We start from the raw sequence: 24,579 nt of genomic DNA, 5'->3' as shown, positions 1-24,579 counted from the left end.
AAGTAAAGAAAACAAATTCATCACTGGAAATGAATTGAAAGAGATGGAAATGAATTATAATTGAACCTGATGGTGCAACGATGGAAAAATCGAATCAAAAGAGATCATTCTTGAGCTATGTAATTGGGCCAGTACATATTTAAGTAATATTCATTATTCTTGCGGTTTGGTTTGGTTTGGTTCGGTTGCTGAGATGCAAACCGCAAACCGAACCGAACCGCGCGGTTCAGTGCAAAAGTCATCCGAATTCATCCGAACCAAGTGCGGTTTTTTGCGGTTTCGGTTTGGATTGGTTTGGTTTGCGGTTTTTCTAATGGGTTGGTTCGGTTTTGAACACCCCTAGATGTGGTGGTCATAATGAGGCCATCAAATTGTTTTGTTGTATGATTTGAGTAGGGTGGTAGGTAATGAGCAATTGAATACAATTTAATTGGCTGTCTCCTTCATTTCATTCTAGTACTATAACTTTGAGACTAGTAGTAATTTTTTCCTGTAAAAAGGAGCAATTGATCATCTGAACCAAAGTAACAGGCTTTACAGCTTCTCTTTCTATAGAAATATGTACATTAATTGGCAGGTGAGAAGGTCCTATGTTACTCTGAAAATTATTCCTTTCTAACACCAGAGAACTAGTATACCACCAAGTAGCATAATAAAAGATTAGTATTAAATTTGTATAAACTTTTTATTCTTTTCTCCTTGTTGCCAATTGTGCTCCCTTGTTATAGGCAGACTGACTTCAAAGTGGACCAAGTGTGACAAAGCTCAAACTTAAGATCCCAAAGCAATACTGTATTTTAGTTTGGTTAGATTGTTTTTTCTTTTCCTTTTTTTGTGGTGTAAAACCCAACTGCTAGTGTTTTTATATTTCTTCGAGCTATAATGTTTTTCATTCATCACTTTCTTGTTTGATAATTGATTTTCAGGTTAAGGCATGTTTGATTATCTGGAGACAGAAATAAAATAATGATTAACATTTCCTGTTTATTTTAATTAAAAACAAGAAATTAAATGATATGCTGTTATAAATCTTGTTTGTTGGGAAGAGGCTGCTGCACTTGAAACCTGAAATGTTTAATGATTATGCATGTAAAACTCAAAGCGTATGGGGTTGCCACACTAACCTTTAGGTTCGATTCGCCCCCACCAATAACTATAATTGGATGCAATAAGGAATGACCGGCGAATCCCCTTCAGGATACTATGAGTTCTTTGACGTGTATTGCACAACCACACCAAGCGTATCTCCTAACAGTATTTTACAGATTTATGGTTCCAGCAATTCACTCATGCATTAGAGAATTGATGGATGATTTAGAGTAAGAGAATGATGAAGAATTATGTTGTTAGTGCAACAAAATTCTGTCCAAAATTGTGTGTCAAATTAATGCCCAAATGCCAAGTATTTATAGTGCATTATATGACCCTTCACATGAGAGAAAGCACCCCTTTGACTTGAATCAATGTTATGGTTCATTAAGCACCATTTTGCCAAAGGTTATGATCATTCATACTTGAACCAATGCTAAGGTTCATTAAGCACCCCTTTGCCAAAGGTTCTAATGTATATGAAAGCTTCTCATGAAGATTTACAACTCTTGATCTAAAGTGATTACATTATTTTGGAAATCACCAACATATGCAACCATTTCCACAGTATGCATTCCATTAACACATAATGTCTAAGTAAACATGTTAACTTTTTCAAGGAAAAGAAAATTTGAAAAGTAGCTTTTTGTTATGCAACCTACAGTAAATAAAACTAGTAGGGCTATAGTTTATAACTCTGTCATTAAAAAAGAATTATCTTAAAGTTATATGTATCAAGTGTGAAGAATCAATTATGGGCCTTGCAGCTATAAGTTGTTAGAGTTAAATTTGTTAAAATTAGTTGAATATTGTTTAAGATAGATAAGTTAGTACATAGTGGTTATTATCAGTTGATAGTTAATCATAAGTAAAGTCTGACTGATAATTATTCTATCTAAGTATCAATGATTCGCTTTTAGAAGGAAAAAAAAATTAATCATTTGAAATCAATCATTGTCCGCACAAAATGTTAATTAATTATGTACATATGAATTCATGTGAATTGTCATAGCGAAATAAGGCAAAGAAAGTAGCGCCTAAATTGAGATATTATGATTGAGAGGGCCTTAGCAGAAGAGGTTTTTCTCCTTTTCTCACATATACACGTAGGGACGGAATAAAAGTAACTATGAATATAATTAGTGTAAAGGGCGGAAAGATTGTGGCTACAATCATGGTGTGCAGAAAACACTTGACCCCATATGTTCAAGACTTGTGTGGACTGTGAGTACAAACTACAATTGAGTAACTACCAGTAACGTTTGAAAATTTCATATCAACCCTCCAATGTTCCGATTTTAAATCCGAAAAAATAGTATCTCTTGGAGGTTATTTTAATGTGTTTTGGAGGATTTTGAGAAGTGTTTTTTTAGATGATATAATATAAAATGTGTGGGACGTGCAAGAAATCGGTAGGGTGAGAAAAGAAACAGTCGTAACCTTTGAGTCATGGAATGATGAATGTAAGATAATTTGGGACTAAAAATATATAAAATATTAAACTGCTCTTCAAAATTGTTTAACGTTAGGTAAATTGTTACGTCGATCAACTAGCTCTATTAAAGATGATGATGTGTAATGTTAAGTGACACTGCAGTTTATTCACTTTGATGTCATGTCAGAAACTCTAAACGCAAGTTTCATTTGTAAAAACATAAAATTTTTAGCTTATTGGACTTCCGTCATCGGAAACCTACAATAAATTAGAACGGATGAGGAGTCGTGTATAAATTTAAGTTTTAGACTAGTATGAGTGTAAGGTTTTATGTGACATGGCATCGACTTGGATAAGTCACGGTATTATCTAACGCGACACATCAACTCCTTATTTGACGAAGAAAATATTTTGATATGCATTTAACAATTTGGAGAAGCAATTTTATATTTTATAAACTTTGAATCTCAAATTACTATAGCTGCTGACGATTTCATGATCCAAAATGATGATGATTTACCATTAATTGTATGGAAGAGGTCTATACTTCAAGTCCAAGCTAAGGGCTTTACATTTATGCACCTAACTGTACTCAATTCAATTCAAGTTTAAATTGCATGTTATGGGTCGGAGTCACTATCAAGTGTGCAAGCGAATCAATTAAAGAAACGAAAATATAAAAATATTGTATAAGAAGAATAATTTCTAAACGTTTAAATCTTTTGAGGGAGAACCTTGTTATCTATTGCAGTTTTATCCGGTTATAAGGACTAGTGTCTACAATTACGTATAGAGGATAACCGATTCGGGCAAGTTGTTCAAGTTTAAAATATATAGTTTTATTTGGCGACCAATGTTTTGGTAATGATGGAAATTTCTATATTTCATAATCAGTCTTATGGAGAATTCTCTGTAACAAAACCAAGCGCTATTAAACACTGCTACAAAATTGTTAGATCAGAAATCGTGATTGGCATTTAAAGTCCCTCTTTTTCATTTATGTGTGTGAGTTTGTTTTTGGTGGTGTATATCTTTTTTTTTGGTAGTGATTATGTGTGTGAGTTTTGCATGGCTGATACCATTTCGTCTATCTAAATAAATAAATTTTCCACGTGTTCATAAAAGAAAAGATTAAATCTTCCAAAGGAGATCGATGCAAGCATTGATGGGTTTCACTTGATTGCCTCCTCTACAGCAAGGCAAGCGTGCACTTGCTAGCAAGACTATGTTCATTGTTCAATATTGATTTGATGGCTTTGTAACCCATTAGTTATTAGTTATTAGTTATTGCCTTACGTGGTAAGATAACACATGGATGATATGATTGCCTTTGTTACCATTATTACACAGGTATTTGTATTTGAATTATCAACTGGTTCTCTTCATCAACTTTTAACAACGATTTGCATATAATTAATCATGTAAGAAATATTAATCATCACATCATAAAGGCATAAACCACTTGTTGTTTCTTCCTTTGTCCCGTAATTTGAGTGTGTAATTTTCTTCTGTGTAAAGTACTTTCTTAAGTACTTTAATAATCAATACTATATCAAAGTTACATGTACTCTTCTTTATCTGTTTGAATATTTTATTTCTGCATCGACGTCCATCATTTAAGTAAAGGAATCAACTATCAGATGGCTTTATATTCCTGGGGTAAATATCACATTTTTTATGGGGACAGGTGAAAAACTTTTGAAACGAGTTAGATCAATGGAGAGAATTGAGGCTTTGTTCAATGGAATCCAATAAAACTACTTTGATCAATGGTTCTCGAAAGTTTTTCACTAGAACACACTAATTGCAAGTTGCACTATAGACACCACTGACTTCTAGAACTAGAGGTTTAGTTCGTACAAGTAAATTTAGCCAGAAGTCGCTTACTTAGCGAGTTTTTGGTTTCACATTCAACACGCAGCCACCTCACATCGATGGTAGAGCTACAATTTGTCGCTTCTTAAAAATTGTGGTGGAATAGTCGTTTAGATGTGAAAATTTGGAATATAAACGCGGCACCAAACATACTATTAGCTCTTCGAAGTAAATTACAGTTTAACATAATAGTTGAGCTTCGTCTAATGGCGATATAAAACCAAACAGGTTCTGTTGCATCCTTGACATCTGCTAATAATGCTTAGGTGTGCTGACAACAACTGCGTCTTTTATTTCCATTTGTGTCTGGTACCATGAATGATACAACACCATATTTGGTTTAACCTTGGCCGGTCCAGCCAACTAACATTTGGAGTCTTTTCTTTATGGTTAAAAACATTTACAATTATGTTAAAATAATAGAATATACAAAGATTACAATTATTTAAAACAATTGCGTTGTTCGATAAAGAAGAATAAATTTAAAATTAAATTATGTAAATGAAGGTAAAGTTTGAAGAAAAAAAGGTTGTACAAAAACTTTGTATCCTCTACAACTAGATACAGATTATTTCAAATATCAACTAGTTGATTGGATAAAAAAAAAAATATTGTACAAATGATAGTTTAAATGTAGTGCAAAATCAGAAGATAAAAACATCAAAAACTTGGTATCTCATTTATATACTATATAACATAAAATTGTCATATTAACTCTGGCATTTTCCCAATAAAAAGGAACCATCAGTATTACACGCTAAGCTACACTTTGTAGCTTCTTATTTTTCACATTAGAAAGGCTGTGGACATGCGTTTTTCTTGAATTGGCGTGGAACCAAACACCCTCTAAATCAGAGTATAATTTCACATAGGGCTATGATAAAAATTTGATACTTAATTTCTATTATTAGTTATTTCAATTTTCAAATGATAAATCACCTAGAGATTAACTATGTCAACTTTTATCATAACATGCATGGTGGAAGAAGAAAAAAAAATGAGCAAGTTGTGGTTGCAGTGCAAAACTGACATTCGGGCCCTCTAAATCGCTAACTCTCTTTACCTTTGTACAGAGCAGGAAGAAAGCTCCCTGTCTAAACATAATCATCTTACAACCAGCATAAGTCCACAAAGCATAATAGTATGAAGCTTATATGATACTATAGTAATAGTAATAATATGATCAGATGAAATAAGCATAAAAGAGAATGACCTGGTGTATAGCACACAAGAATCACGATTGGGTGACAAATTTTTCAATGGCGAAAAGAAACTTTGAACAGTTGCCATTAAATACTGAGAGGAGCATGAACAGAAGCAATGGTGGCTTGTGAAATCACATTCAATAGATATGTGAATTTTGAACTAGACTGATCAATGTATCTCACCACTCTGTCTGCTGCTTCTGCTACCGTTCAAAGAAGCAGAACTCTGGCTTGAGAGTTGCGCACCAGACAGTGAGACAGACCCACCTTGTGAAAAAATTAAACCAACAGAGGTACCAGAACCATTTCCAGATGAATGCATTCTGGCTGAAAAGGAATTGGACCCTGACTTCAGTTCAGGCCGAAATTCTGAAGATGTTGAAGGAACCAGGTTAGATAGTAAAGACCCAACTGGGTATGGAGCAACTGGAACATCAATAAGAGAAGATGCTGATGGACTGTATCTCATTGACCCCGCAGGATGATCAAACTTGCATGTCGAGCCAAACTTGCAGTGCCCATTTTGTATATAAAATGAACAAGGCTGTACACCCTGTTTTCTAGAAAATAAATTAATTACGAAAAATTCCCAAAAGAATGCACACAAATTAAGATTCAGACATTTATTTTAATCGGCTAGTTAACTCTAATACGCATCATAAATGAAAGGAAAAACATGCATATGTTATGCAAAATTTAATCTAAAGCTACTTAATATGGATAACTCATTATAGTCTACATAATAATGCAGATAACTTTATTATATGTACAAATGTTGAAGTTACAGCTGCATAGCTTGTTCCATCAAAAGTCCCCTGTAAGAGGGGCAAAAACGATCACCGCAACCAAAATTTACTTACGAAGTAATGAATCCACATCGCTTTTGTTGTAGCCATGTTTCATATCCCCTCAACCATGCTATGACACCAACCAAGCAAAGCACAACTTAAGAAAGAATGGAAACTACGATACGGCAACTTTAACATTATGTACAATGTACATCACTACATTGAAATTTGGAGTTGTAAACTGAAAAGGCTTAACTATCAATTCTGAATTAGGTTTTGCTAACCTTGGGTTTCCTGAGATAAAGAAGCATTCAAAAATTATTCCCACATAAGATACTCACAAGCTAGTAACTTTTATTTTTAATACACCTTGTTTTACAGACACTTAGAATGCAATACGTAATATCACGTTCATTAAAAAGGAAATAGATTGAATAGCAGGTTTTACATTAAGACTGTTACATATATATCATTCCAATCATGTGCATTCATCCAATAACTTGAGCTTAGGAGAGTTGGTCCTTGACATGGTATCATGGCTTCAAATTCAATGACCAAGTAACCATAAGTTTGATCCATGTATCCCCCATTTTTCAGAATAAACAGACAAATACTATGTCTCAGACCCAAGCTTTTGTTTGAGGGAGCAGGATAGATACAGAAAGCCAATCATGTTCCATCAAGGAATCAAGCAAGGTTGTCAAAATTGAGATCCTTCCTAGGATCAATTGGGAAGAGAAAAAATTTAATTGTGTGATCATATCATGATCCATAAAAAATATACAAATAATGATAAACTTAAAATACCGCTAAGATTTAACTAACTCTAGTTAAAGAGATATATGACATTCAAAACTTATCTTGAAGTTGTAATTCATGAAAGACATGGAATGTTTTCTACAATACAAAAAAAAAAAAAAAAAAAAAAAGCAAAACAAAAATAAAAACAAAGCAAAGAAAACAGTGTGGGTTCTCTACCAAGTTCCCAACAGTGAGAAACAGGTAGTCCTTATGGGTCTTGACCAAAGATACAGTGTTGAGTTCATCCATCTTAAAACAAAGTCACAAGATGAAACACCCACAAAGGGGAACTCCAATGCAGAGTTTTAGCACCACTCGGTTGCAGCACCACCGACATGATGGAGCTAAGAAAAAGATTGGAGGGGAGCTTAATAACAACTCAGAATATCAAATGAAAGCGGAATAGATATGGGGAAACAGCCATAAGGATGGGGTTCTTCAATTTATGAGACTAGGCAAGTAACTTTTTCTAAAATAGAAAAGTTTTCCGCCATTTCAGTGGAAATCTATTAGGCACAAAGCCTACAGCAATCTCACCAAACCAGGTTAGTGTGTATACTTGGCTTACCAAATAAACACATTAATAGTTGGGAACAAATCTGCCACACATAATACATGTACGCACGAGTAATCCTATGAGGAATATCACAATCTTAAAAACCATGTTATCAAGGGCCAACTCTGCAGTTTTGCAAAAAAAATAAAATGAATGTTAAGGACTACAGCTGTCTACTTTGACCCCAATGCAACTAAAGCCAGCGCAGGCAACAAGTTAGACACCAGGCAGGGACATTGGTCTTAAGCAAATAAAAGAATAGCTTGTTTAGACTAACAACAGATTTGGTTCCCTTTTTTTAAAAGGAGATTTGGTTCCTAAACTATAAGAAGTACTGATGGCATGTCCTGACTCCTGAATAGAATACATATTATTTACACATTTATATGGATGACATCAAAAATCATAAGTTCAAACAGCATAAATTTAAAACAAATGAAAGAAAGCTAAACAATCAACTCAACATATAACCAAATTGAGATACCATTCATACCGGGCGTAGAGGAAGACCAAAGGGACTAAGAAGTGGTCGTGCAGCAACCTGGTCCCGTGGATGATGATATCGACAGGCTAATCCAAATTTACAGTCCCCAGTTCTCATATAGTATTGGCAGACCGGTTCACCGGGTCTTTCAGGAAATACTTTTTCCTGAAGTGTGTTTCCTCCAGGGCCAGGAGAAGAGGGCAGAGGAGTATAAGGTCTAGCAAAAGCTGATGTTGATGACGACAACTGAGTTACTCCGTAAAGAGAAGTAGCCCCAACAGCAGGTTGCGCGCCAGGAGATAACACAGGGCTTACAGGTGCCTGCACTAATTTAAAATCATCACAATATTGTAACTACTAAATCACAAGAACAAAAAATAAGAGTTTCCGCCATATTTCAGATCACATATATACACAAATATGTGTCTCTTACCGAATAAGGACTCCATCCAGGAAATGGAACAACCCCTGGGGAAAGAAGCACGGGACCATAAGCCCCTTGTACATATGAACCGGGTAACACAGGAGGTCTAGCCACTCTCACACTTGCAGAAGCTCCTCCAAACTGTTCCGGCAGAGGAGGAACCGTTGGAGACTGCACCTGTTGATAAAATTGAGGTGCAGATGCTGGCAATGAAGTGCCAGCAGGTTGAGGATGGTGGAATTTACAAGTTACGCCAAATTTGCACTGCCCCGTTTTCAAATAATAGGAGCACTCACTCTCGCCCTGTGTTAAACAAAATCCATGGTTTAAGTTTAACCATATGAAAAATTCTCTGTAAATTACATAAAGAAGAAGAAAAGAAAAAGAAGAGTCGAACCGGTCGTAATGGGTATCCATAAATATTTAGTGGAGCTTGGCTTAAATATCCGCCTCCATTTTTGGGATGGTGGAATTTACAAGACGCGCCAAATTTACAGGTTCCAGTTTTTAAATAATACTGTTCATCGAAAGAAACCCGTAATTAGTATAACCCTTTTATTAAATAGTAAATATAAGAACATCTGAATCATATAGTAACAACAGCGTTTATAAAACAAAATTATACCTGACATGGAGGTTCGCCAAGCCTCTCCGGGTAGTCCCCTGTAGCTCTTACTGCAGCAGCAACCTGAACAATATTTGAGTCAGTTCATTTATGTATGTCCCTTAGCAAATGTACATCACTTACAAAGTTACAATGTAACATTGCATTCTTCTAATCCTTTTTTCCTTACTAATATAGGTTTATGCATGATCAATATAACATTACAATATAAAAATTAGACTCAGTTCATTTATGTATTCCCTTAGCAAATGTATATCACTGACATGTCAACACCGATAAAAAATTGAAAAAAATGAATTAATTGAAGTGTCAATGCTACATAGCACAATCATTAACCTTTAATTGAATTTAACAATTTAGGAATAAAATTAACCATCCAGGCAAAAATAGCATCTACTACAGAAACTAACAACTATAAAATACTTGCATGAAATTCTAGCAAAATGCAGATAACTAAAAACGACGAAAAAGCATTACCGCAGCACGATCACGCGGGTGATTGAAACGGCACCTTCCACCATATCCACAAAACCCGGTTCTCATATAATAAGCACAATTCGGTACACCATGTCTCTCCGGGTAAGATTCAACACCACCACCACCACCAAGTGATAAATGCCACATCGACTCTGAACATAAACACCACCAAAATCAAAACCCTAATTAATAAATTACAAAATCCCTAACATAACATAACATAACATTAACTTTAACTTCAAGAATAAGAAAACACTAACCTCCAAGAGCAGTAGCATCAGCAGCAGGTGAACGCCATTCATGTTGATTAAGCGGGTTGGATCCGTTTCTAGTGGGGCTCCGACCGTACAAGTCCATTTTTGTTTGGGTTTTTTTTTAGGTTCCTGTACAGTGTTTACGAGAAAGGAAAATGGAACAGAGTTTGTGTAGTAGAATGATCTAGAATGTTCTGGAAGATCGGCGAGCTTAGCTCGTCTTTCTTCCTAACTTCCTCGTCGAGTCGAGAGAGACAGAAAGAAAATGGGTTTTTGTTTTCACACGTTCCTTGTGTTCTCTCGTTCGTGTGTGTTGCTGTTGTTAGTGTTAGTGTTGTGTTTCACTCTTTTTCTTTTTCTCTCTCTCTCTCTCTGGAAACTGTACGGTCACTGATTCGTTCGTCTTTATTTAATTTTCTTTTTATTTTCTAATATTTGCCCGCCAAATAGCGGAAATCTTGTATTTTCGCGGAATAAATTCATTCATCTTACTCTTAGTTCATAACGGAAAAATGTTATTATTATAAATGTTGTACAATATTTTATGATTACTTCGATCGAATTTTTAATGTGACATTCATACCTGTACCGACTATTTCGTTAAAAAATGAATAAAATAAAAATAATGTAGCATTATTACATTTTTTTTGGCTGAAACTCATTTCATGTAAAGTAGTGACCGACACCCATCCTTTGAAAAAAGACGCGACTGTCCTTCACCGTCCAACTTCTTTTGTTTTGTTTGGTTGGTTGGGGTTAATGATATACCAATAATAAATTGACTACTATAATAGAGTAAGTACTACACTCTTAGAAGGGTTCACGTCAAACCGGTGCAAATTAAAATGGGCAAGTTAGGCAATTGCTCTTTACACTTCAAAAACTGTTTTTCCACATTTCAAAATGACATAAATATTCTCAAGTCAACTACGGTTAACTACAACTAATGTCATTTCCACACTTCAAAATGACATAAATACTTTCAACTAATGTCATTCAACGATTGTCAACTGCTATTGCGTATTAATATTCAGACACAGTATTTATTACATTTCAATTACTAGTACACAGATCGGTATGTCTCAACACTTGTAACTAGGAGTGAACATAATTCGGTGTTGGAAAAAAACTTAATTGAACCGAACCAAATCGTTTCACGGTTCGAAAACCGTTTGGTTCAGTTCAAAATGGTTCGCTTATGGTTCAATAACCGTTATTAAATTATTGGTTCGGTTTGCGAACCACTTAAATAGTTCGGTTCGGTTTTTGATTATTATTTCCCATGTAACTCATAACCACACTTCCAAGAGTAGTACAAGCACCAATTCACCAACAATAGTCCAACATGACTAACACCATCGCATAATCATTCATAGTAATTCAATAACATTACGCCAATTCGACATTACATTAACAGTATACAGATGATTGAAATTCCACAAAAGTCCAACATTATGAATTTTTGATAAAATATTAAACAACAATGCATAATAATTACCCCAAATCTCTAATGACAATTTAGGCAATCGCAGTTTAAACGAACACAAAGATATAGCTTGTTATTTTCAACCATCGACATAGACATGGATGTATGATATGTCACCATCATAATGAATAGTTTGAGGATAATAAACGGTTTTTCAAATGACTTCATCTTTATTTGCCCCCAAACCTATGTATGAATAAACAATATTTGAATCTCAAATATATGAAGAAATGAGGGAAGAGTAATGTCATACCCCAATTTTTGACCTAAGGACCCTACATTCATACACAGACACGTGTCCTTTGACCCTAATTAAGTCTTTGACTTTGCGGAAAAATTCGGCGGGGAGACATTTTAAAATACCTCATTTTTGTTCCGAGTCGAACCCTCTTCACTATTTATTTTATTTTTATCTTTAATTCCATCTTTTATTTATTTTATTTTTTATTTTTTATTTAACTAATTTCAATTTTAACTTTTTATTAGTCATTATTTCTTTTCATTTTCTTTTAATTAATTACTTCTCTTTAGTCTTTATCTCTTTTGTTTATTATTTTATTTTGAACATTTTCTTTTAATTATTTCTTTTTTTTAGTCTTTTGTTTTGTCCAAATACCGTCCAAAAAATGGTCCTGATCCGAATACAGCTATCACGCGCCTCACACAGCCATCCCAATCCAGTTCACTCCCATCTGCTACGAGTTTACAGGAACAGAAATACACATTTCCTCCTCTCCAAGCCACAGGATTCATGCTCTTTAGCAACCAACCCTAGTCTCAATCTGCACTATAAATTAAACCTGCAGCTGCACAACAAGAAGGAGGGGACCGAACATTTTTTCATCGCACCCAACACCAATTCCTTGAAACCTGCAATTTTCGATAGACATCACAACCTGCACAATTTCATGAACACATAAGCCGAATTCAACACACAAACGCACAAACTGGCATTCAAAACTCAGGAACCAAACATACATACAAAACCATCGCAAACCATCATCAACATCAACGCTAACACGCAACACAATCAAATACCAAATTCAGAAGCGTTTCACGTTCGCGAACCTGCCGAATCCAGTCACGCAAAATCCAAACTGACCCGTACAACCATCAAACCAAACTTATAACCAATACAAGCAGCCATCAAAGGAACCATTCAAACTGACAGCAACAGAAACCTAATCCAAACCGACGGCGACACAAAACAATCGAAGCACACACATCCAAGGCGTACAAAAACATCACAAAGGAACCTGCAAGACCAACACGACAACAATCGGCACCGGCTTCCACGAAACAGAACCGTCCGCCACCACCAGAACCGGCCGAACCTCACAAACACAGAAGGGTATTCTTTTGTCTTTTTCTATTACCGATTATTGATCTAGGCTTAATTATTAGGTTTTTGTGCTTTGATTTCAAAAATAGATAGAAGAGAGATAATAGGATAAGTAACCGAAACACTAGAAAGAAGAAGAAGTGAGGAAGGAAACAGGGGAGCGTGAGAGAGAGAAGAGGGTAGGTGAAAAAGAACGTGAAAGTGAAGGAAATGGGGGATTAGGCATATATACATAGACCCCTGAATCATGTGTGCAAGGGTGCATGGTCTTACCATGCACCCACACCTCCCAAGCCTTTGATTTTCAATCCTTTGGTCAATAGCGCCTTGATTCCTAATCCAATCAGGGTCGTTGATTAAATCAACGACCCAAATTGTTTCCTGTTAACAGATGCACCCCCACCTTGTGATTGAACCCCATTTTTATTTCAAGTCTTGCATGCATTTTTTATTTCTAACTACATTTTATTCTGCTGCATCTTATATCATTTTAGTTTGCATTTGCATATTTTACTTTATCGTCAAGCATTTTTAAATTATTAGAATGTATATATAGGCTCAATGTAAATGATTCATGCATGTTTATTTTTTCGCATATTTTAGAATGTACAAATTAGGCATTGTGTAATTTATTCTTATTCGCAGACCCTAGAATGTATTAATAGGATTTTTTTGTAATAGCTTAGGTGCATGTGTGTGTGTGTGTGCGCGTGTATGTTTACTTTCATGCTTTGTAGTTTAGGTAAAAGGTCCTCGTGGTAGTCCAACGCCACCATAGGGTACCTACGCTCTTATTTTTCTGCTCCGTTAGTTTAATTTTTATTCCAATTATTTAAAAACAACAAAAACATGCAAATATTACAAAAAAAAACACAAAAATATTTTTTTAAATAAACCTTGATCCTAAATCAAGTGACGTTTTTTTCATTTTCTTTCCTTAATCAAACTTCAATCAATTTAATTATATTTTAAGTTATTTTTCTTTAATATAAAAAATACAAACAAATTCATTTTGCCATTTGGCTTTTTCATTTTAAAACCTTTTTTCAAAACTAATAAAAAACACACAACCAATCAAACGTCAGTTTTTTAACCCCGAACTACGAGGTTTTTTCAAAGCAAGTAAGTTATAGCACATTATTTAAATAAAACCAAGAGGTTCCCGTAGAGTACTACGGACATAAAGGGTGCTAATACCTTCCCTTTATGTAACTAACCCCCGAACCCTAAATCTTTTCAAAATATGGGGTGTTTGAACTTTTTCCCCTTTTTATTAAAAATTAAATGTTCAGTCGTGAAATAAAAGTGAGTCAATAAGCTAATCAAATAGCATTGATCTCCGAAAAATGACGCGACAGAAATGGCGACTTCACTGGGGATATCCCCTAAGAGGGTTGAGCCTAACTTGGTTTTACCTAAATTTTTTGTGCTATAACTTGCTTAAAAAAATCAAAAAAATAAAAGATGGAAATACGTGTATATATGTTCTCTCCTTCTTCTTTCTTCTTTCTTTAAACGTGAGTGGTGAGATAAGTCCTAACCCGGACTTGAGAGAAATATAAGATAGGACAGGGTATAATCATAGTGTCATACCAAGAGCATTCTTGGACCATGTGCACATGTGATAACCCTACTCGGTGGAGGCCTCGCGGAAGGTAGTACTCTTGTTGTCATGAGCATTCATGTCGACGTTATTACTTTCAATGTGAGTGTCCGTCGAAGCCGTGGACCTTAGTAACCCTTAACCCATCTTGGCCTTTTTAGGACGTAGTGCGGTGGCTAAACCAAGAGCATTCTTGACTTTAGTTGTCACGCGATACTACACTCAAACTAGACTTCCTTGTGGATTATATTGGACTAGGAGCATTCCTATACACCGATATATTCATAAGGGTAGTTGCAATTTGGGAACTTGGTAGAACCTTTGTTACAATTACAAATGAAACCATAGTCCTTACCTAATGGCGTTGTTACCCTTGACTCCAACATGTGACTTAACCTCACCATAATTTCACCATTTGTGTTAGCATAATCATGCATTCATTCATAAAACAAATTATTTTTCTCATTAAAAAAAAAAAAAATATCGAAGGACTTAAACAAGTTTTTGTTGTAAACATTGTAGATATGGCTACTAGGAGTATTAAGAAGTATAGCTTCCAAAGCCAAGATCTGGGAAGCTTGAGGAGTTTAGGAGATGTCATCACTAATCCAGCAGGTTTTCAGTCTCACCATGGGAAGTTGCTCAAGATTCTCAACACAAAGTTCGACGAAGGGATCCTCAAGACTTTGGTCCAATTCTATGATCCTCTCCTCCACTGCTTCACCTTCCCGGACTACCAGCTTGTCCCCACACTTGAAGAGTATTCCTACTTGGTCGGCTTACCAGTACTTGACAAAATACCTTTCAGTGGTCTCGAGGGGCCCCCTAAGGCATCAGATATTGCAAAAGCCCTTCACCTCAAGATATCCGACATAACTAATAACCTCACTACCAAAGGGAAAGAGAAAATCCAGGGGCTAACTTCCAAATTCCTAATCAGTAAAGCCAACATTTTTGCTGCATCAAAGAATACCGTTGCTTTCGAGTCCATCCTGGCCTTGCTCATATATGGCCTTGTGCTTTTCCCCAACGTTAATGGTTTTGTCGATGCTAATGCCATCCAAATTTTCCTCACCAAAAACCCTGTCCCTACTCTCCTTGCTGATACTTACCACTCCATCCACCATAGAACGGATAAGCAGGGCGGAACCATTCTTTGCTGTGCACCTTTACTCTATAGGTGGTACATCTCACACCTACCTCAATTCTACCTCTCCAAAGACAAAGCTATATACTCAGAGAAAATCATGTCCCTTGCTCCAGCCGATGTAGTTTGGTACAACCCAGCTTACGACACCGGAACCATCATTGACTCATGTGGAGACTTCGGTAATGTGCCTCTCCTCGGTATTCATGGGGGAATCAGCTACAACCCTATCCTAGCTAGACGACAGTTCGGGTATTCTATGAAAGAAAAGCCTTGCAACATCGCACTAGAGGGCACATTCTATCTTAACCTCACCGATAGCAAAGGTATGAGAGACCAGTTCGTGAAAGCTTGGCGTACCATCCGCAGGAAAAACAGCAATCAATTAGGGGACAAGTCAAACCTCACTTATGAAACCTATACCCAATGGGTAATCGATAGAGCTGCTGAGTATATGATGCCGTACTCTATACCGAGGTACTTGTCCTCAACCACTCCAACAATACCTTTACCCCTACCCCTTAGTACCCAAGAAAAGTACCAAGAGAAAATGGCTGACTTAAACCGTGTGTGTACCACTTGGAAAAGGAAGTACGAGGAAGCTATGTCTGAAGTAGGGGATAAAGATGTGGAAATACTGCAACTCAAGCATGAGCTCCTCAACAAAGAGCGACAATTGATCGAGAAAAACGCTCAGATCCAAGCTCAAAGTGCGAGACTTGCACAATTTATCAGCAAGAAGGAGTGCATGGATTTCTTCGCAGGGACGCACCAAGATTTCGAGGAGTAGTCTACTACAAGAACTCAAGAGTTTCCCAGATGTTTCACCACTTTATGTTATTTTCTAGCTTTTGTGTTGAACTTTGGAGTCTATCCCTTGGCTCAGTTTTGTTAGAAGGGAATTATCTTATAATACTTTAATTGCTCAATGAATTTTTCAATTATGATGTTTACAAATTTGCTTTTATAAGTCCTTCGATAAAAAAAAAGGTGTCTATTTTTGCATAAGCATCATGCATCATTTTGCATATCATAGTCTCGATTCCGAGTCTCACAAGATTTCTTTTCCATAAAAGGGTCAACCCGTTTCACAAAGTGGTCCGACTGTCCTCGTCCAAAGCCAACTCGCACCTACAACACTCGTGCAAACAAAAAGAGTGAACATATCAGTCTGAACAAGAGATCACAACACTCCAGGCCGATTCAGAGAGACTGAGCACGCTGGTGGTTTCACTGGTAGCTTCGCAAAATCAGCCGCAGTTCCAGCAAGGGCCCGAACGCCAACATCAACAACAGCCTCGACAACAGGCTCCAAAGATGCAGTTTGACCCAATCCCAATGACGTATGCGGAGCTGCTTCCCATCTTGCTAATGAAGAACCTTGTTCAAACTAGAAAGCCTCCCCGAGTGCCCGACGAGTTGCCGGTTGGGTATCAACCTGACCTCTCCTGTGCCTTTCATCAAGGAGCACCCGACCATGACATTGAGCACTGTCTCTCTTTGAAGATTGAAGTCCAGAAGCTGATTGAAGCCAATATATTGCTCTTCGAAGATTGAATTCGGACTTGCAAGCCACATTTGGGTCGTTTTTTATGTTCCTTCTACTACTCATCTGTTCAAATAATGTGTTGGTTTGTTGTTTGCTGCTTTTCAAAAAAAACCCTTTCGTTCTGCCCGAGACGAAAGTGAACTGGTGTAGGGCTTTTTTGCTTTAAGCATTTTCATCATTAATAAAAAGGTCGTTTTGATCCCGACTTTGTTTTTTATTTTGTGCTTTGTTCTGGAAAAATGGTAATACAAAAAACCAAAAAATATAATCATTCTCAAATATCTGCATAATCATAACTTACACTTGTCAAAATCAATAATCAAATCATGCATTAATAAACCCGTTGAACACGTTAACCATGTACTCTCTTCCAACTTTGAGTTCCCTGTGTCCGAAGCTGAAGAAGGAAAATGAAGAGACTCCCGACAAGATCTCTCACATATTGGGGCATCTTAGCCATTGAAGCTGCAAACAAAATATCAAGGAGATTGTCCAGAAGATGACATTCAATTACAAAGACTGGCTCGGCGTGCTACCATTCGCTTTGCTCAAATATCGTACTTCAGTACACATTTCAACAGGGGCAGCCCCCCTCCTTCCCCAATATGCAACATGGAGGTCGTGCTTTCCGTGAAGGTCGAAGTTCCGTCAATAGGAGTTCTGCTAAAGTCCAAGCTTGATCGAATTTAAACGCATGACGACCCTGCACAAATATATCCAAAGAGGCTTGAAACAAGCTTCTAACAAAAAGGTTCGTCCCCGTGAATTCAAGAAAGAGACTTTGTGCCTAACTTTGTACTACTTTCCAACCAGACTCCAGGGGCAAGTGGATGCCTAATTATGAAGACTTGTGAGTAATGACTCTTACAATCATGGATGGTGACAAACTCACATGTTCTAAGAATGTCGGTGCAGTCAAGAAATACTCTGTCAAAAATAACAGCTCGATAGGTCGCAAATCTTAAAAAAGTGGCCTAGGCAAAAATGAGCGTCTCGGTGGACTGAAAACCCGAAAGGGCGGTCCAGGCAAAAATTAGAGACATGACAAAAATGATTATCCTGATAGATTGAAACCCAAAAGGGCAATCTATGCAAAAGTTAAGGATCGTGACAGGTAACTGCATCAGTCAGCACAGTCCACTTGGGGCATCCAGTCGTCAAAAGAACCTCCGATTCGAAGCATCTGCAGATCAAAGACTCGGAACTAGGGGCATTCAAAGTTGTTAGGAAGTATAACGGTTATTGTGTTCAATGTACATTCCCATATATTTACCATTTTCCAAAAAAAATTTCAAAGATCTGTGGAGCCATGCCATTGGCTGGTCGCCACTCAATTCATCAAATTTGAGCCTATGCCCATTCATTTGGAATTCTCATTTATTCTATTTGCAAAATTTCTTCTATTTTTGATGGCAATACTTGAGCAAAAATTTTCAAAAAAATTCAAAACTTTTTTTTTTTTTTCTTTTGAAAAGTGTGAACAACAAACACACTCTCTTTGAACTCATGAGTAGTTGAAGCGTACATCAGCATCCGCCTCGAGAACGGTTACATTCCGGAAGAGAAACATGGCTAAGCACAATGGAGAGGACCTATGCTTTGAGCAAAATGCTGTCACAGTCCAAAAATACAAAAAATATATACAAAAATAAAAGCTCGCTAAGTTGAAAACCCGAAAGGGCGGCTTAGGCAATAGAGAGCGTCCCGGTGGACTGAAAACCCAAAAGGGCGGTCCAGGCAAAAATTAGGGGCATAAAAAAAAGAATATACTCCCGGTGGATTGAAAACCCGAAAGGGCGGTCCAAACAAAAGTTAGGGATTTTCAAAAAAACAAAAATATACAAAAAATGGATGTTGAAGCATACCAAAGGAAAAACATTGTGCGCCTATTCACAAATGACGACTTCTTCTATGTTTTTGGTTAAACAATGGGCTTTCTCCCCAAGAGGCATCAATTGCAACCTTGTGCCGGGTTTTACACCGTCAACGGCTTGATTTGTTCACAATAACATCATCTCCAAGGAAGTTTGCCGAGTGTTTGTACTGCGATGTCAGTCCAACTCCCATCTTACATGTCTTGTCTTGTTTCATCAAGTCATCTGTCATATACAGTCGTACAAGTTACATCCATACATTCATACATCCATTTATACAATCGTACATTCATACAGTAATACTTTCACACATTCATACTCTCATGCCTACACAACATATACACAACATCAATTCATACATGATTGCATTAGTCACCAAAATCTTGTTTCGGTTGTGTCTCTTCAGTTCGATCTTCACTTATCATTGCGTCAATCAACAAGTTTCTACACATAAACATCTGACATTTACCTTCTCATCATCAAAAGTGTCATCCCCAGTGTGTCTGGTCAAGAGATGTCACTCGTCAGTTTCAAGTGGCAAGTCCTAAACAACGGATAGCTTGAGTCTATTTTTATCCAGTGTGAAGTGGCAAGTCCTAAACAACGGACAGCTTGAGTCTATTTTTATCATGTTTCAAGTGGCAAGTCCTAAACAACGGACAGCTTGAGTCTATTTTTATCCAGTGTCAAGTGGCAAGTCCTAAAAAACGGACAGCTTGAGTCTATTTTTATCATGTTTCAAGTGGCAAGTCCTAAAACAACGGACAGCTTGAGTCTATTTTTATCCATTGTCAAGTGGCAAGTCCTAAACAACTGACAGCTTGAGTCTATCTTTATCTTGTTTCAAGTGGCAAGTCCTAAACGATGGACAGCTTGAGTCTATCTTTTTTCAAGTGGCAAGTCCTAAACAACGGACAGCTTGAGTCTATCTTTATCTTGTTTCAAGTGGCAAGTCCTAGACAAGGGACAGCTTGAGTCTATCTTTATCTTGTTTCAAGTGGCAAGTCCTAAACAACGGACAGCTTGAGTCTATAAACAACGGACAGCTTGAGTCTATCTTTATCTTGTTTCAAGTGGCAAGTCCTAGACAAGGGACAGCTTGAGTCTATCTTTATCTTGTTTCAAGTGGCAAGTCCTAAACAACGGACAGCTTGAGTCTATAAACAACGGACAGCTTGAGTCTACCTTTACCTTGTTTCAAGTGGCGAGTCCTAAACAACGGACAGCTTGGGTCTACATTTATCTTGTTTCAAGTGGCAAGTCCTAAACAACGGACAGCTTGAGTCTACCTTTATCTTATTTCAAGTGGCGAGTCCTAAACAACGGACAGCTTGAGTCTACATTTATCCTGTTTCAAGTGGCAAGTCCTAAACAACGGACAGCTTGAGTCTACATTTATCCTGTTTCAAGTGGCAAGTCCTAAGCAACGGACAGCTTGAGTCTACATTTATCCTGTTTCAAGTGGCAAGTCCTAAACAACGGACAGCTTGAGTCTACCTTTATCTTGTTTCAAGTGGCAAGTCCTAAACAACGGACAGCTTGAGTCTACCTTTCGTCATGTTTCAGTTTGAAATCACATTTTGTTTCCTCCAGTGTCATCCCCAGTGCGTCTGGTCAAGAGTTGTCACTAAAAAGGTTTCTTCTTCATCAAAGTTACCGCTATCAATCAATACGATAGTAGACGGTCATTTTCCCCAGTGAAACGACATTCCCCCTAGCGGAGTCGGATCCCATTCTCCAACGAATTTGGGTATCCCGTTGTTTCTCGTCTCAGTCAAGTCATATTTGCCGTCCTGCATTCATACTTGCATCACGAGCATTCATAGCATCTTAGGTCCAAAATTGGTGTACTTTTGTATTTAAGTCTCTTCGTCCCATCGAATCAAAGATTTCATCTTCAAATCTTCGGACGAAGAAACTTAAATAGGGGCATCTGTCATACCCCAATTTTTGACCTAAGGACCCTACATTCATACACAGACACGTGTCCTTTGACCCTAATTAAGTCTTTGACTTTGCGGAAAAATTCGGCGGGGAGACATTTTAAAATACCTCATTTTTGTTCCGAGTCGAACCCTCTTCACTATTTATTTTATTTTTATCTTTAATTCCATCTTTTATTTATTTTATTTTTTATTTTTTATTTAACTAATTTCAATTTTAACTTTTTATTAGTCATTATTTCTTTTCATTTTCTTTTAATTAATTACTTCTCTTTAGTCTTTATCTCTTTTGTTTATTATTTTATTTTGAACATTTTCTTTTAATTATTTCTTTTTTTTAGTCTTTTGTTTTGTCCAAATACCGTCCAAAAAATGGTCCTGATCCGAATACAGCTATCACGCGCCTCACACAGCCATCCCAATCCAGTTCACTCCCATCTGCTACGAGTTTACAGGAACAGAAATACACATTTCCTCCTCTCCAAGCCACAGGATTCATGCTCTTTAGCAACCAACCCTAGTCTCAATCTGCACTATAAATTAAACCTGCAGCTGCACAACAAGAAGGAGGGGACCGAACATTTTTTCATCGCACCCAACACCAATTCCTTGAAACCTGCAATTTTCGATAGACATCACAACCTGCACAATTTCATGAACACATAAGCCGAATTCAACACACAAACGCACAAACTGGCATTCAAAACTCAGGAACCAAACATACATACAAAACCATCGCAAACCATCATCAACATCAACGCTAACACGCAACACAATCAAATACCAAATTCAGAAGCGTTTCACGTTCGCGAACCTGCCGAATCCAGTCACGCAAAATCCAAACTGACCCGTACAACCATCAAACCAAACTTATAACCAATACAAGCAGCCATCAAAGGAACCATTCAAACTGACAGCAACAGAAACCTAATCCAAACCGACGGCGACACAAAACAATCGAAGCACACACATCCAAGGCGTACAAAAACATCACAAAGGAACCTGCAAGACCAACACGACAACAATCGGCACCGGCTTCCACGAAACAGAACCGTCCGCCACCACCAGAACCGGCCGAACCTCACAAACACAGAAGGGTATTCTTTTGTCTTTTTCTATTACCGATTATTGATCTAGGCTTAATTATTAGGTTTTTGTGCTTTGATTTCAAAAATAGATAGAAGAGAGATAATAGGATAAGTAACCGAAACACTAGAAAGAAGAAGAAGTGAGGAAGGAAACAGGGGAGCGTGAGAGAGAGAAGAGGGTAGGTGAAAAAGAACGTGAAAGTGAAGGAAATGGGGGATTAGGCATATATACATAGACCCCTGAATCATGTGTGCAAGGGTGCATGGTCTTACCATGCACCCACACCTCCCAAGCCTTTGATTTTCAATCCTTTGGTCAATAGCGCCTTGATTCCTAATCCAATCAGGGTCGTTGATTAAATCAACGACCCAAATTGTTTCCTGTTAACAGATGCACCCCCACCTTGTGATTGAACCCCATTTTTATTTCAAGTCTTGCATGCATTTTTTATTTCTAACTACATTTTATTCTGCTGCATCTTATATCATTTTAGTTTGCATTTGCATATTTTACTTTATCGTCAAGCATTTTTAAATTATTAGAATGTATATATAGGCTCAATGTAAATGATTCATGCATGTTTATTTTTTCGCATATTTTAGAATGTACAAATTAGGCATTGTGTAATTTATTCTTATTCGCAGACCCTAGAATGTATTAATAGGATTTTTTTGTAATAGCTTAGGTGCATGTGTGTGTGTGTGTGTGCGTGTATGTTTACTTTCATGCTTTGTAGTTTAGGTAAAAGGTCCTCGTGGTAGTCCAACGCCACCATAGGGTACCTACGCTCTTATTTTTCTGCTCCGTTAGTTTAATTTTTATTCCAATTATTTAAAAACAACAAAAACATGCAAATATTACAAAAAAAAAACACAAAAATATTTTTTTAAATAAACCTTGATCCTAAATCAAGTGACGTTTTTTTCATTTTCTTTCCTTAATCAAACTTCAATCAATTTAATTATATTTTAAGTTATTTTTCTTTAATATAAAAAATACAAACAAATTCATTTTGCCATTTGGCTTTTTCATTTTAAAACCTTTTTTCAAAACTAATAAAAAACACACAACCAATCAAACGTCAGTTTTTTAACCCCGAACTACGAGGTTTTGATCCCTCACGGGTACGTAGGCAGAGGACTTTGTCCTTCCAAATCGATAAAATGTAGATAACTAGGTCTTCTTTCTTTTTATCATTTCAAATCCTTTTTTTCCAAAAAAAGCAAGTAAGTTATAGCACATTATTTAAATAAAACCAAGAGGTTCCCGTAGAGTACTACGGACATAAAGGGTGCTAATACCTTCCCTTTATGTAACTAACCCCCGAACCCTAAATCTTTTCAAAATATGGGGTGTTTGAACTTTTTCCCCTTTTTATTAAAAATTAAATGTTCAGTCGTGAAATAAAAGTGAGTCAATAAGCTAATCAAATAGCATTGATCTCCGAAAAATGACGCGACAAGTAAGTTAACAAAACACCCACCTTACAAAGAGATTATATCTCACGTCATAATGTTGAGGATTTATTTTTTGTTGTCTTGTTAGGTGTTGGAAGAAAAGTGAAAACTTATTTTCTTGTTGTGTTACGAGTCAGATCTTATCTTTCTTAAAATATTATTAATGTCATGACTTTTGATTTTTGGAGAGATTTTCTTTTGCTTATGTGAAGAAACGATAAAGAGGAATGAAAATGATTGTATTAACTCAATACGAGAAAAAGGGAATGTAGAATAAGAAAGAAAACTCATGTGTATATCACAATACCTAGTTTTTTTTTTTTTTTAAATAGTGCAATACAATGTGTATATATTTGTGTCTATATTTTGTGTTAACATAACATTTTTGTTATACTCATAGCACAATGTAATAATACTTGTCAATTGCGAACATATTACAAAGATAATTGTTCCACCATAAAATATTAAAGACATCATTATGTTGTTCTTAAGGCTAGGGGTGTTCGTGGGTGGGTTTGGGTTGGGTTTGGTCAAACCCAAAACCAAATCAAATAGGGTATTCCGGTTTGGGTGAGGTAAAATAACCACCCGTTATACTATTGGGTGGGTTTGTGCAAACCCACTAATTTTTGGGTTGGGTTGGATTGGGTAATGGGTTACCCAACTTATTTTTCTATTTTTTTAATATTAAAGACTAATTGACAAGTCCTCGTAATTTTGTTTTAAAAATAGTACTTTACATTTTAATTTTCTTAAAAAAAATGTTTAACTTATTTTACTATAATTTTATGCATCATAGAATATCAAATAATAAACTCCATCATAAAATACTTGCAACAAACTAGAGTTGCATGACATAAAATTGCATTAGTATCAAAATAACCAAAAAGTGCAACATATTAATTTGTAACTCTAGTATGTTTTGATTTTCAATATATAGAGTACAATGTGTATGTTTTGGAAATATAACTTTCTTCTACCCTTTGAAAATAAAGATAAAAAATATTAACATTATTGGGTAAGTGGGTTTTTTGGGTTTGGGTCTGGTTTTACCCGAAACCCATTTATTTTTACGG

General features: G+C 36.4%; 2 protein-coding genes and 2 long non-coding RNA genes across 4 annotated transcripts; 1 reads left to right on the top strand and 3 right to left on the bottom strand.

Moving 5' to 3' along the window:
* Positions 1–5,433: 5,433 nt before the first annotated feature.
* On the bottom strand, positions 5,434–10,337 carry LOC146957641 (Zinc finger C-x8-C-x5-C-x3-H type family protein). Its single transcript, XM_085737843.1, has 7 exons — positions 10,020–10,337; positions 9,760–9,911; positions 9,283–9,345; positions 9,055–9,174; positions 8,667–8,960; positions 8,243–8,554; positions 5,434–6,157 (listed from the first exon to the last, which is right to left on the bottom strand). Exons 1-7 carry the CDS (start codon positions 10,114–10,116, stop codon positions 5,774–5,776), a joined length of 1,422 nt encoding a protein of 473 aa, XP_085593969.1. The 5' UTR covers positions 10,117–10,337; the 3' UTR covers positions 5,434–5,773.
* Positions 10,338–11,975: 1,638 nt separating this feature from the next.
* Positions 11,976–12,606, bottom strand: LOC146957640 (uncharacterized). Its single transcript, XR_015023581.1, has 2 exons — positions 12,478–12,606; positions 11,976–12,395 (listed from the first exon to the last, which is right to left on the bottom strand). It is a non-coding gene; the product is annotated as an uncharacterized LOC146957640 (long non-coding RNA).
* LOC146957639 (uncharacterized) lies at positions 12,392–17,345 on the top strand. Its single transcript, XM_085737824.1, has 2 exons — positions 12,392–12,850; positions 14,967–17,345. The coding sequence occupies exon 2, from the start codon at positions 14,969–14,971 to the stop codon at positions 16,379–16,381; it is 1,413 nt and encodes a 470-aa protein (XP_085593950.1). The 5' UTR covers positions 12,392–12,850; positions 14,967–14,968; the 3' UTR covers positions 16,382–17,345.
* Positions 17,346–21,179: 3,834 nt separating this feature from the next.
* LOC146957638 (uncharacterized) lies at positions 21,180–23,885 on the bottom strand. The gene is made up of 2 exons (XR_015023578.1): positions 21,682–23,885; positions 21,180–21,599 (listed from the first exon to the last, which is right to left on the bottom strand). It is a non-coding gene; the product is annotated as an uncharacterized LOC146957638 (long non-coding RNA).
* Between the last annotated feature and the right edge of the window lie 694 nt (positions 23,886–24,579).

Source organism: Medicago sativa, chromosome 1 (genome assembly GCF_051527215.1).
Source record: "Medicago sativa cultivar Bolivia chromosome 1, Bolivia_mono, whole genome shotgun sequence".
Lineage (NCBI taxonomy): Eukaryota > Viridiplantae > Streptophyta > Magnoliopsida > Fabales > Fabaceae > Medicago > Medicago sativa.
This window is presented reverse-complemented; position numbering and strand designations above follow the sequence as displayed.